The sequence below is a fragment of the Convolutriloba macropyga genome, chromosome 3 (genome assembly GCF_964194025.1).
Source record: "Convolutriloba macropyga chromosome 3, txConMacr16.3, whole genome shotgun sequence".
NCBI lineage: Eukaryota > Metazoa > Xenacoelomorpha > Acoela > Convolutidae > Convolutriloba > Convolutriloba macropyga.
In genome coordinates, this window is record NC_134470.1 from 6,871,004 (window position 1) to 6,884,424 (window position 13,421).

General features: G+C 37.6%; 1 protein-coding gene across 1 annotated transcript; it reads right to left on the reverse strand.

The window, feature by feature from the left end:
• Positions 1-5,197: 5,197 nt before the first annotated feature.
• On the reverse strand, positions 5,198-7,299 carry LOC142336813 (uncharacterized). The gene is made up of 2 exons (XM_075385746.1): positions 7,101-7,299; positions 5,198-6,648 (listed from the first exon to the last, which is right to left on the reverse strand). The coding sequence occupies exon 2, from the start codon at positions 6,626-6,628 to the stop codon at positions 5,228-5,230; it is 1,401 nt and encodes a 466-aa protein (XP_075241861.1). The 5' UTR covers positions 6,629-6,648; positions 7,101-7,299; the 3' UTR covers positions 5,198-5,227.
• Between the last annotated feature and the right edge of the window lie 6,122 nt (positions 7,300-13,421).

Below are 13,421 nucleotides of genomic sequence, written 5' to 3' on the forward strand. Positions count from 1 at the left end.
AACTGTCCATCATTCAAAAACATGAGTGTGAATGATCGATACGTGGCAGTGAGGAGAGAACGCTTATGTTATGGATGTCTGGGAAAAGGACATGCAATCAAAGATTGCAAAGTCAAAGTGTGCGGTATAAACGGATGTACCAAAAAGCACAACAGACTGCTACACTCAGAAAACCGAATGGACGAGGGTAGTCACGCAGTTATCGTAAGCGCAGCAACAATCAACCAGAGTAACCAAGTTACTAGTTTTCTTCAAATAGTTCCGGTATCGGTTCAGAGTGGTGGTAACAGGCTGACTACCTATGCTTTCCTCGATAGTGGGTCAACAGTTTCATTCATCGACCAAAGTGTCAAGAATCAACTACAAGCCAAAGGCACGGACGTTACCTTGAACATAGCTGGCATACATGGGACGCAAGATTTGAGGACAGAGAAGGTTCCTATCACAATAAAGGGACTACATTCAAAGGTGCATTCAATTGAAGCGTTTGCACACCCATCAATCTCGTTGGGAAACACAACATATGATTACAAGGAACTGAAGAACAAATTCAGACACCTGAATGTTCTCACAAACAGAAGATTCAACCTGATGGAAGTAGGCATCATTCTTGGACAAGATGCCTACGAAATTCAACGTCCATTGGACTATAAGATTGGAACACGAAGTGAGCCTTTTGCCGTCTTAACAGAATTAGGATGGGTAGTCAGTGGTCCCATGGCAGGCAAGAAAAGTCAAAATGTTTGTCATTTTGCCTTCACAGAAGATGTGAAAGTGGCCGAAAATATACAATCATGGTGGGACATAGAAACTTATGCTTCCAAAATAAATGTTGTAAGTCAATCAAAGAAAGAGCAGCAAGCTCAGAAATTTCTAGAGAGCACGACAAAGTTTACAGGCGAGCGGTACGACGTTGGCATGCTCTGGAATGAACCAGAGCCCAGTCTTCCAAACAACTACGGCTCAGCCCTTGGTCAGCTCTACTCACTGGAACGAAGGTTCCAACGAGACCCAAAGTTAAAAGAATTGTATCAACAGTCAATTGATACAGATGTTGAAAAGGGATTTGTGACGATCCTTGGTAAATCGGAAGTCAAAGGCACTTTCGGAAAGGAATGGTATTTGCCACACCATCCAGTACTAAACCCCAACAAACCGGGTAAAGTTCGCCGTGTTTGCAACGCTGCCGCGAAATACAAGGATGTATGCCTAAATGACAAGCTGTTAGCCGGACCCGATCTACTACACGGATTGATCGGAACAATATTCAGATTTCGAGAAGGACCAATTGCCCTAACCGCAGATATTGAATCAATGTTTCTGCAAGTGCAAGTTCCTGAACGGGACAAAAGCTGCTTGAGATTCCTGTGGCGACCAACAATGAACGAACCTGTGCAAATTTACGAGTATCAGCGTCATGTTTTTGGAGCAAAGAGTTCACCAACATGTGCCAACTACGCTCTGAAGCGAGTAGCGATCGATAACGAGGACGAGTTCCCAATTGCAGCAAAAACAATCCAAAACAACTTCTACATGGACGATTTCATCAAGTCAGTCGAAACACCTGAAGAAGCAATCAAGGTTTTCAAACAACTGCAACCTCTTCTCTCCAAACATGGATTTGAACTGAAGAAGTGGATCACCAACAACGACGTGGTAACCAACGCAATCCCAGAGGACTTGAGATCAATCAGCAAAACCAAGCAGGTTGAAGTAGAACCCAGCAAGGAAGGTTCATCAGTGCTTGGGCTTCAGTGGACGATTACCGATGATAGTCTACAGGTTTGTAGAGGTACAAGCCAAGAAGTTGAGACCCCAATCACCCAAAGGAAGATCTTATCTCTAGTTTCTTCAGTGTTTGATCCTCTTGGACTGTTTGCACCATTCAGTGTCCATATGAGACGACTCCTGAAAAGCATCTGGAGCAAAAATGGACAACATTGGGACAACCCAGTAGAACCTAACGAAGAAGAAGAGTTTCTGAAGTGGAAGGCGCAGCTTCCAGAAGTAGCAGAAACCAGATTGATAGAAGATACTTCAGCACAGCCAAGGACAAATGGGAACTTCATGTGTTTGCCGACGCATCTGAAGACACAATGTGCGCAGTGGCTTACCTACGTTCAAAGCCCAAAGAATACTCAGCAGACTTAGCATTTGTAATCGGGAAGTGCCGAGTCGCACCGATGCGACACCTTTCCATACCACGCTTGGAACTACAAGCAGCAGTGATGGCAGTGAGACTTAAAGAACAGATAGTGAAGGAACACGAATCGAAGATTCAGAGTTGCAACTTTTGGTCAGACTCCACTACTGTGCTGCAATGGATTCATAGCTCCCACCGTAAGCAACAGGTGTTTGTTGCAAACAGAGTGGCTGAGATTTTGGATACAACTAATGTTTCACAGTGGAACCATGTGAGTGGTATTAACAATCCAGCTGACATCGGGACACGAGCGATCAATGTTGACGAACTTAAGAGAAGCGAATGGCTCACTGGGCCGGCCTGGTTGAAGCAACGAGAGAACGAATGGCCTGAACAGTTGAATTTAACATTTGCTTCAGACGAACAAAACGACGAAATGGTCTTTTCAGCAAAGGTTGAAGAGAATAAGCCGATGATTCAGTGGGAACGATTTAGCAGTTTCAATCGACTAGTAAATACAATGGCATACGTACAGCGCGTATTTATAAAACACAAACCGGCAACAAAAACACTAAGTGTTGAAGAAAGGGAGGATGCGCAAGCAAGCATCTTCAGACTACTGCAGCAAGAACAGTTTACTGAAGAGATGAAATCTCTCAAGGCTGAAAGGGAAATTCCAAAAAACAGCAAAATCCTCCAGTTTTCACCATTCATTGACCAGCAAGGACTTATTCGTGCTCAAGGCAGAATAGGTAAAAGTCAATTGAACTTCGAAACCAAGCATCCAATACTGTTACATTGGAAGCACCATGTAGTTGAATTATTCTTGCGAAATGAACACAAGAATAGTCATCACGAAGGTACTGAACATGTCAGAAACATAGTTCAGCAGAAATTCTGGATCCTTGGCATACGAAATGCTTTGAGATCGATCAGAAACAAATGCATTAGATGTCGAAAGGGAAGAGCACAAACAATGACTCCACTGATGGCTGAGTTACCGACAGAAAGGCTTGATGCTTCAACCGCTTTTGCGAATGTTGGAATAGACTACTTTGGCCCATTTACAGTTAAAATTGGGCGCAGAAATGAAAAACGATGGTGTTGTTTGTTCACATGTCTAACCGTACGAGCCGTACATATAGAGATAGTTCCAAATTTGGACACTGACAGTTGTCTAAATGCAATTATGCGGTTCATAGCTCGAAGAGGCAAACCCATAAAAATGATCAGTGACAACGGGACCAACTTCGTTGGAGCAGACCGGGAGTTCAAAGAGTATGTCGCAGCATGGAACAGAGAAAGAATTGAAGAACATTTGGTTCAACAAGGAATCAGATGGAAGCTCAACCCACCTGCCGCACCACACTTTGGAGGAGTGTGGGAAAGACTGGTTAGGAGTTGCAAGAAGGAAATGTACGCAGTTCTGGGCAATCGATCAGTCACGGAGGACGTTCTGTCAACCACGATGTGTATTGTTGAACAGACGCTGAATGCTAGACCGCTGACACAAGTCAGTTCTGATGCTACCGATTTAGAAGCTATTACTCCAAACCACTTCCTACTTGGCAACAAGAACCTTTGTTTACCGTATCTATCAGGTGCAGAGCAATTTGTTGATCACAGAAAGCTCTTCCGACAAACACAAGCTTACGCAGACCTCATCTGGGACAGATTCCGTAAAGAATACTTGCCAACGTTGAATAGTCGAAAGAAATGGCAGACCACAACGGACAGAAGTCTTCAGCAGGGTGATCTTGTGTGGTTAGTGGAAGACAGTGACAAACGTGGATATTACAATCTGGGTCGAATAACCGAAACATTTGAAGGTTCCGACGGAGTGATTCGATCAGCGAAAATCCGAACAAAAGATGGATACTACAAGAGGCCCGTAGTGAAGCTCGCTCCAGTACTTCCAACTGACGATGATGTTTTCACGAAGGAAAACAGGGCCGGCGATGTTGGAGCTGAGCTTAAGGAATAACAAGCTTGCATAGGCGGGGAAAATAGAAACAAAACACTTTCTGATGTCTTAGTCATTTAATAGTTATAGTTATAGTACTAGTTCTAGTTACAGTTTGTCACGTGAGAAAAAAGAGAAAAGGGGGAAATAACAAAAAGCAACACACAGAGCTCAACGTAGCAGCCGCAGAAAACGGCTTAAAGTATAACTCAGCAAAATATTGCAAAAACAAATTGTCTTGAGCAGTAAATAACGTGTTACTGTGTCTTGAACTAGAAATATTCCTGAGCAGTAAATTGTTACTGTGTCTTGTATTCAAAATATTATTCTTGAGCAGTAAATTCTGTTACTGTGTCTTGCATCAACGAATTATTGGAGCTGAAATTCAACTGTTACAACCCCAACTTCTGGTATTTTCAACTTGTGAGTACAAACAGCAAAAGCCAACTTAAGTTTAAATTTAAATATTTTTGCACAAACAGGTCTTAGACATATATCTTTGTCTTCGATTTGTTTTTTCTATCGGATTGAACTGGTATACATAAAGAGATCCCGTATTGTGTGATCTGTAGCAATCCAGTTCAAATTGATAGTTGAAAAAACTAAGATAAGCGAATAGTTACGAACTAAAATAGTTAATGCAACGGTAAGTACAGCAGAGCGGATATACAGTTACAAAAGCGAACTGCATAAACGAAGTATCCGGACAGATTTTGAAACCACTCAGAACGAACTGGGCGGTGTAAAACTTTCTTTGTGAAACACAAGGAGAGCAGCCGTTACACAATGAAATTAAATGGAAACCTTTTTTTTCATTGAAGCATTTAATATCTTGAATCTCCGATCTCTACGCTTTTTTGTAGTTCTTCGAGATATTGTAAGCTCTCAGATAAAAAAATGTTTATCTGATTTTCGTATGATGTTGAAATGACTTCTAAGAAACCGTGGTAACCATATATAGCATAGTATGGTTATAACTATTAGTATATTAATTGTCATATATTAACTAGCATGACCACTAAAAAATAATCAACCCTGGTCTATGCTGTAAAAGAGGGACCAAATAACGTCTCATTTTTTGCTATAAAAAGAAACAAAATAAAAATTTATTGTCTCGAACATCATTTTGTAAAAGAGAGTCCCATTAAGCACGCAAATGGCGTCATTATAACTAGACTAACTAGCAAAATTTGGATAAACAACAAATATCGTTCTCTATCTTTCATGTAGCGTTCAAACGCTTGATCCAGAGCTACCATGGTCATATTAAGAGCCTCTGTAACTTGACCTCTAACAACGTACTCAGGAACCAAATCTAGAAGGTCCGCTGTAAATTTGTGGGTCAGTTTAGTTTCGATTGCTCGCCCAAGCGATACAAATAAATATTTATCCTTCACAGAGTAAAATATGAGAACAACATCATCGCATAATTGATACTGTAGAAATAACTGAACCTTATTGGCCATGTATTTTACCGAAGTCTGAATATCCGATTGCGTTTTGGCCGATTCGTTAATCATTGCGACATGCACTTTCGGTCCGCTCGGATAATCGCTACAATTTCGCGCATCTGCGCAGAAGCAAATGTAATTGTAGGGAAACATTTCCAAAGTCTCCACAAGTTCAAGGCCTTCATCATAAGTTAAAATATTGTCCGGATCACACAGGAGTGAAGAATTTTGGCGTCCACATAAACTCCGGTTCGTTCTTGGGTTCGGGAAATTTTCCCATTTCCATTTTTGTTTGTGAACAACTTCTTGCAGCTCGCTGGCAACCCATTCGGTCTCGGTGACGACTTTCGCCGCGGCAATGGCTTGAAAAGTTGAATTCAATTTGCTAATTTCTATTGATATGTTAAAACATTGGAATGCCACCCTCATTTCACTTCGAGGGAAAAAAGGAAATTGGCGCAACTTCGCTCCGTAAAATTGGCAAAATAAATTTTTCTCCTCGACTGTCGTCCATATGACAGAATCGTTGCAACGACTTACAGTTGCACTAACTTTTACTGACAAATCATAAATGAATTTCTTAACTGACATTTTCTGTGATTTCAAATGAGTAATTTTAGGAAGTTCTTGCCAGTGTATAACAATAAGTTTGGGTTTGTAAGGGTTATCAAGAAAACAATGTCCAGCTATTGTGCATAAACATGTTATTTGTGATAAATTTTCTTCCGTTTCGGCACTAAAGTTGTATAAATTACTATTCAAACTTTTATCAATTTTTTCAAGTTTCGGCAAATTTCTTCGCTCAAAATCGGGTGATAGTTGAAAGCTGTCTAAGTTTTTCAAATAACAATGGTCGAGGGAATTTCGGATTTGAAGTAAACATAAATTGCTCATCACACTAAGAGCATTTTGATAGTTTGTTTCGTTTAAAATTGTTAAATTTTGGCTTGGTTCGGGCACAAACTTTGAATTAAAAGCCGCAAACGAATGTTTGAGAATTAATTGTAGGAAAAAAGTTTGAACAAAAAAATATAAATTGATTATCCGTGAAAGTTTTATCGGTAGAAGCATTATTTCCAAACAGTCAAATTCTAAACAAATAAATATTAACAGCGGAAAAGAAATGGTAAACTTTGGACGAAACTAAATCTTAGAGTCATAATATTTAAATGAGGCATTTTAGGGAATCTTGGGGGTGAATTAAGGGTAAGAAAGGGGTGAATTTAGCAAATAATTGAGGCGTTAAGTCACAATTTACCCTCAAGGCTGAATAAATACAAGGAAAGCGTTTTTCAGCTAAGCAGAGATGTCAATTTTTGATTGGTTGCTCTCAAAAGCAAGCCCACAAATTCCCGACTAGGTTGTAAAATTTGATAACATAATGGGCCGCAAATTGCAGGATATAAAATTTAATGAAGTTTTTACAAGTGAAGAGTTTTTAATGGCAACATTGGTGAATTGTAGCGTGTATTTAGAGTCGGCCGCGTTTGATCTGATAAAATATGAAAAGTTTCAACTTGTGGTACTAATTAGGTTACACTACCTTTTCAAGCGTCGTAAAATAACAGAGAGGGTACTGTAAATCCTTTCAAATCTGTTATAACTCCGTTAATAACTAGCTTATAACTAGAGGCCCAATAATGGATTTATAATTCTTCCATGTCAGAGTGTGTGTTTAACACAGGCATGGGCTGTCTAGCAAATAGGATTACAAGTTATGAGAGAAAACAAGGATTTCCTTTAATCTGATATCATACATATATTATAGATAGATAGGTAATGCATTTTCCAACTGTCTCCCCCCTTTTATTTTTTCTCCCAAAAAATCTTCAATTTTCTTGGTTTTCAATTGATTATTACCTCAAACGGTTTAATTTACAATAGGTAGATGTGTTCTTAATTGAAAAACGTTTCATGCAATTAGAAAATCAATAAAAACAGAGTTTATGTAGTTTGTACCAAAAAACAGAGTAGTACACTGAAAAATCTCGCAACTGGTTCTAAAATCATTTATCAAGAAATGAACAAAATTAATTGAATGGAAATTTACTCTCAAGGATTTTGAATGAATGTTTATGTTGCAAATTTTACCGCAAATTGCAGGATATAAAATTTAATGAAGTTTTTACAAGTGAAGAGTTTTTAATGGCAACATTGGTGAATTGTAGCGTGTATTTAGAGTCGGCCGCGTTTGATCTGATAAAATATGAAAAGTTTCAACTTGTGGTACTAATTAGGTTACACTACCTTTTCAAGCGTCGTAAAATAACAGAGAGGGTACTGTAAATCCTTTCAAATCTGTTATAACTCCGTTAATAACTAGCTTATAACTAGAGGCCCAATAATGGATTTATAATTCTTCCATGTCAGAGTGTGTGTTTAACACAGGCATGGGCTGTCTAGCAAATAGGATTACAAGTTATGAGAGAAAACAAGGATTTCCTTTAATCTGATATCATACATATATTATAGATAGATAGGTAATGCATTTTCCAACTGTCTCCCCCCTTTTATTTTTTCTCCCACAAAAGGGCTTCACATCGGCAAATCTTTTCTCTCTCAACGGCAATTTTTTAAAATTACATGTTTAATTTTAATGCTTAGTTTTTAAAAATGCAGGTTTATTTCTTAATGGTAAATTTTTAAAATGTATGTTTATTTCTTAATGGTAAATTTTTAAAATGTATGTTTATTTCTTAATGGTAAATTTTTAAAAATACATGTTTTTATAATGGTAAGTTTTAAGAATGCAGGTTTATTTCTTAATGGTAAATTTTTAAGAATACATGTTTTTATAATTGTAATTTTTAAAACTGCAGGTTTGTTTCTTAATGGTAAATTTTTAAGAATACACGTTTTTATAATTGTAATTTTTAAAAATGCAGGTTTATTGATAAATGGTATGTTTTTAATAATCCATTTTTTTTAAATTGTAAGTTTTCGAACATACGTGCTTATTTCTTTAATGGTACGTTTTCAGAAATACAGGTTTATTTTCCAATGGTAAGTTTTTGTAAATTTAAAGATACATGTTTATTTTTAATGGTAAGTTTTTAAAAATACATCTTTAATATTTCATGTTTTAAATTTTAAAAAATACATGTTGGTCTTCAATTGATTATTAGCTCAAACGGTTTAATTTACAATAGGTAGATGTGTTCTTAATTGAAAAACGTTTCATGCAATTAGAAAATCAATAAAAACAGAGTTTATGTAGTTTGTACCAAAAAACAGAGTAGTACACTGAAAAATCTCGCAACTGGTTCTAAAATCATTTATCAAGAAATGAACAAAATTAATTGAATGGAAATTTACTCTCAAGGATTTTGAATGAATGTTTATGTTTGGCTTTCCAATTGCCCGAGTAGTAATTTTGTTTATTTTGGTCGACAAACAAATGGTCAATATCTTATCAAGACTGTTCTTTCCGGGTAATTAATTAGGAAAATGGTTGAAAAGGGAGGGGTCTTTTTATTTCAGGCCTTATTGGCGCTCCTTCAGTTTTGTTCACGCTGTTTCCGCTCCATTTCCGTTTTACCCGTTGACCTACAAAAACTGAGCGCTAGTCAACTAATTCCTTTCATTTATTTTTCGGGCACTAAATTGAATTTTGTTTGCTAACGTGACTTGTGAAAAGTGAAAGGAGTATGGATAAGAAAACCATTTGACGGGTATTCGAAAATGGAATGGACAAAAGGGGTGGGGGGGGGGGGGAGTTGAGCCTGAATAAAATCTGCTAAAATGTGCATCTTTTAACCAGCAGATCAAAGAATGTTATCAATAAACGATCACTAGATTAACGCTAAACAGTGCGGCACAATTGTTCAAAAAGTCACGGGGCTAAAAAGAACAACCGTTTAGGCCCCCAAATAATATAATATAAACTCTAGTCGAATCACTCCATGTAACTATCCTGCTTTAAGTTGACGCAAGATAATTGTACAGTTTAATAACAGGATACAAAAAAGCGTCAAACTCTCTGAGAAAAACTCTCTTCTATACTGAATAGAAACCCCAAGTTTAAGTGAAACTTAATTGCTCTTTATCTAAGCTAAAGATGTAGCAAAAACTTAACTCCATGTTGCTTCTTTAAATTACTGCTTGGAAAGCTGAATGCTTGGAAGAAAAACTGATTGCAAGAAAATTAAATCAAAATGAATATTTGAAAATTTAATTAAATCCCAGAGAGCTCTTTAAAAACTTAAGTATTACAATGATAAATTTTGAAAAACCAAAGACTCAGAATGTGTCCTTTTAGGTAGCGTGGTTTTAAATAGATTAGCAGGATTTTTTAAATACATCCTTCCGGTCATAAGTCTCGGATCACCGTTTTTCTAGCGTACTCTATGTTTTGGGGGACTTGTATGAATGTTTTAACCTGCCTGACCAAGGAGTCTTTTAATCATTCTGACCAAAGGACTCCTTGAACACAAAATTGGTTTAAAAAATTTTTAGTCATAAATATCTTTGATGATATTTTAAAAACGTTAACTGTGGTATACAGATACCAATGTTACCATTCTATTCCATCATTCCGTTGTTAATTTTCTTTTATAGTTACAGCTCATTTTGCCCTCTAAATTTAATTTGCGTATGTCTGCGGCGTATTCCTTGACATTTGGAAATACTTTGCAACTTCTCCAAAGTTAAAACTATTCATACTACGATTTAAATAATTAAGTTGTTCCAAAATTTTGCATGCCTAGTGTCTGACTATGTTTCTGTTGCTAAGTTAACCATTCAATCCAGAACTTCCGAAGTAATCAATTAAATTTAATTGTTCCAAGTTATGTTCTCTATTCGCTAGCTTAGTACAACAAACAACTAAACTGGCCCATTCTCACCGCAATTGACTAATCGCTAAGAGATAGTAATAAGCCTGATTCGCGCCGCACAGTCTTAATCATCAGGTACTTTCAAATTCAAAAAGCGTAATTTGCTCCACGATTCAGCAAAATCAACTTAACCACTTGATTTGCGCCGCGAATCAACATATTTCTTCTCGTATATTGAGCGTGTACAACATGGCGCAGTCAGCCGGATCCCGCAAAACATCTTTGGCCTTTGAACTTTTTTGGGAAGTTGCATCAACAGAACAGAATCACCACTACAAAAAATGGCGCACACAAGTAAAATCGCGATCTTAGTCAATTAAGGCATATCTCCAGACGTCCTACTCAAACCAAAGCCCAACGCAGTATTCCTACCCTTCGAGCCCCTTTACGAAAAACCCATTGGTGACCCAACCGAGGTGAGCGATCAGGAAAGAAAATCTAGAAAAGGTAAGCTAAAACTCTCGTGGGATTTAAAATGCCAGAGGGCAGCAAATACAGGATCCACTAATCTGCGTTCAAACATGGAATCATTGCGATAAAAAATGCGTCCCCCTTTTGTATTTTAGCATTGGCACCAAGGGTAGACGTATTTCAAAAAACAAGGAGCTACGCGCAGTGCTAAACAAGTTAACAACAATCGAACTCAGGGATTGAAGCTGCAACCGTCAGACCCCGCAAAATCACCTTCGACAAGTATCTTTTGTTTTCGAGAAAACGGAAACAAGTGAAGATAAATTCTACAGCACATTCAAGAAATTGGTGGCAAACTGAAGTTTTGAAGACCGTGAGGAAACAATAATAAGAGTTATTTTAATCACAAACATGTCAGACATTGAAATACATCGACATCTGCACCGCAGATTATCCGAACCAAACAAAGCACTCCAAGGGGCAAAAAAATTGGAAATTAGTTTAAAAAACAAAATGGGAATAAATATCAACGCTCAAATAAAGATAAACAGTATTCAAAACTGGTGGTTATCTCCCGTGAATCGTCAACAAGAAACCAACATGAGCTTCACTAAGCAAAATCAAACAACAGTGTCGGAAAAATGTAAAAGCGTGGCTACCAAATCGTTAACAAAATGAGTTGCTTTGGTAAAAAAAGTGTAACAATTGCGGAATAATGAAGCTTTTAGAGAAAATTTGCAAAATGACCGAAAGAAAGCAATAATAAGAAAAATCTTTTAAAAATCGATAACGGCAACGATATTTTTGAAGAAACAGTCAACAATGTGGAAAAATATAAAACAAAATACGATTCAGACTACATTTCATCAGATGACAACTGCGTAGCAATTACTACGAACGAAAGCACAGACAAAATCGAAACCGCAAAACATGAAATTCACATTCGGCAACAACCAGGTAACACTATTGCTAGACTCAGGAATTTTCTGTTCGATAGTCACAACAAATCTTGCATTATCAAGCATAGATAATTTTTTGAAGGCAAAATGGGTCACAAAGAAGCAAAGAAATATTAAAAAAACCCTAATGAACCAGTAAGAACTCTCGGAACACTAAGAGAATCAGACCAGTGTAATAAACAAGCGATCAAAAAAGGTTTACAGGGACTCTTTGATGTGCTGGAACCAGGGTCGAACGTGGTCAAAAATGACAACTACACCTTTGTCATCAAAGAACCAGGAAATTGGCAGTGACGGTCAGGAAAACAAATATTGCTAAAATTTGGTTCAAAGGTTGAAAAAGATACGCCACTGTCAGAATAGCGGAGGACAAAATCTCTGAACATGCCTTTGATATTACCAAAAACTAGAGTGGTACAAAAGAGTAATCCGCTGCCGCCAATCTGACGACACTAGTGCTGTTTCGTCGATCAAATTGAATGTTTTACTTGCACTGATTGTACGTGTGGACGTAAAAACACTACACCCTCCACAACCATCCAACCAAGCGCACTATGGCCCCGTCAAACACTACAGTAGTCTCCCCAACAACGCCGCGATGAAACAAATGAGTGGGAAAATCACTTGAGAGAGACGAGTCAACTGTCTCCTGCCCAGCAATATAAACAAAGCGTCAACAAACCGCAACAGTCATCACTAATCGCCCAGTATAGCATGTCATTATTTGAGCTAGTCGTCCGGCGAAATACACTTATAGAAGGGATACAAACACTAACGGAGCGAAATCCTCCGCAAGTCACGCACCTCGAATTAGGTACAATCACACCGCAAATAGACCCATTATACAAATATACATCTCTCCAAACATTAATGTAGGAACTCTCACTGCTCTGGAGGCCGAAATGAATTCTGACTCAGACAGTCCTTAAATGCCAACAAAATTTGAAAACATAGCATTCACAAGCACATATATTACTAGTAGCTAATTAATACATATTTTTATGTTACTTTCTGTAAAGATCATCCCTATGAAATGAAAACATAGCAGAGCCTAATGTTCGTTTTTCAGGGGGATATGTTGTACACAGGCACCAGTGGTGTCATTCTATTTCATCATTCCGTTGCTAATTTCTTTTTATAGTTATAGTTCAGTTTTCCGTCTAACAACAATTTGTTTATGTCTGTGTAGTTTTTGTTGTTAATACCTGGTATCTTCTCAAAAATTACGTCTGTTAACACTTTAATGTAACCATTTCATTGGTTCACGTTTGATTCGTGTCAAGTGTCTGACTATATTTCTGTTGCTAGGCTTATCATTCAATCCCGAAAGTCCGAAGTAACCACTTGAATTTAAGTCTTCCCAATTCTGTTTTCTATTTGATAGGAAAAAAGCGAATAAGCACAGTGTTAATCGTCCAGTACTCTCAAATCCAATAAGCTTGATTCGCTCCAGGATTCAGCATAATCAATTAACACCTTTCATTCGCGCCGCTTATCAACATAATTTCTTCTCGTACAGTAAGCGTGTACAACATTACCACTAGAGCTCTTTATCCAGCTCTCGTTACGTAACAACAGTAGCATAACTTACCGGTGAAATAACACGTTAACGCTAACAATTAAAACTACGATTTCTGGCCAGAAATCGTAGTTTTAATT

Bases quoted from the DNA above. Each gene is read 5' to 3' on its own strand.
- LOC142336813 (XM_075385746.1), bottom strand. From the start codon at position 6,628: ATGCTTCTACCGATAAAACTTTCACGGATAATCAATTTATATTTTTTT.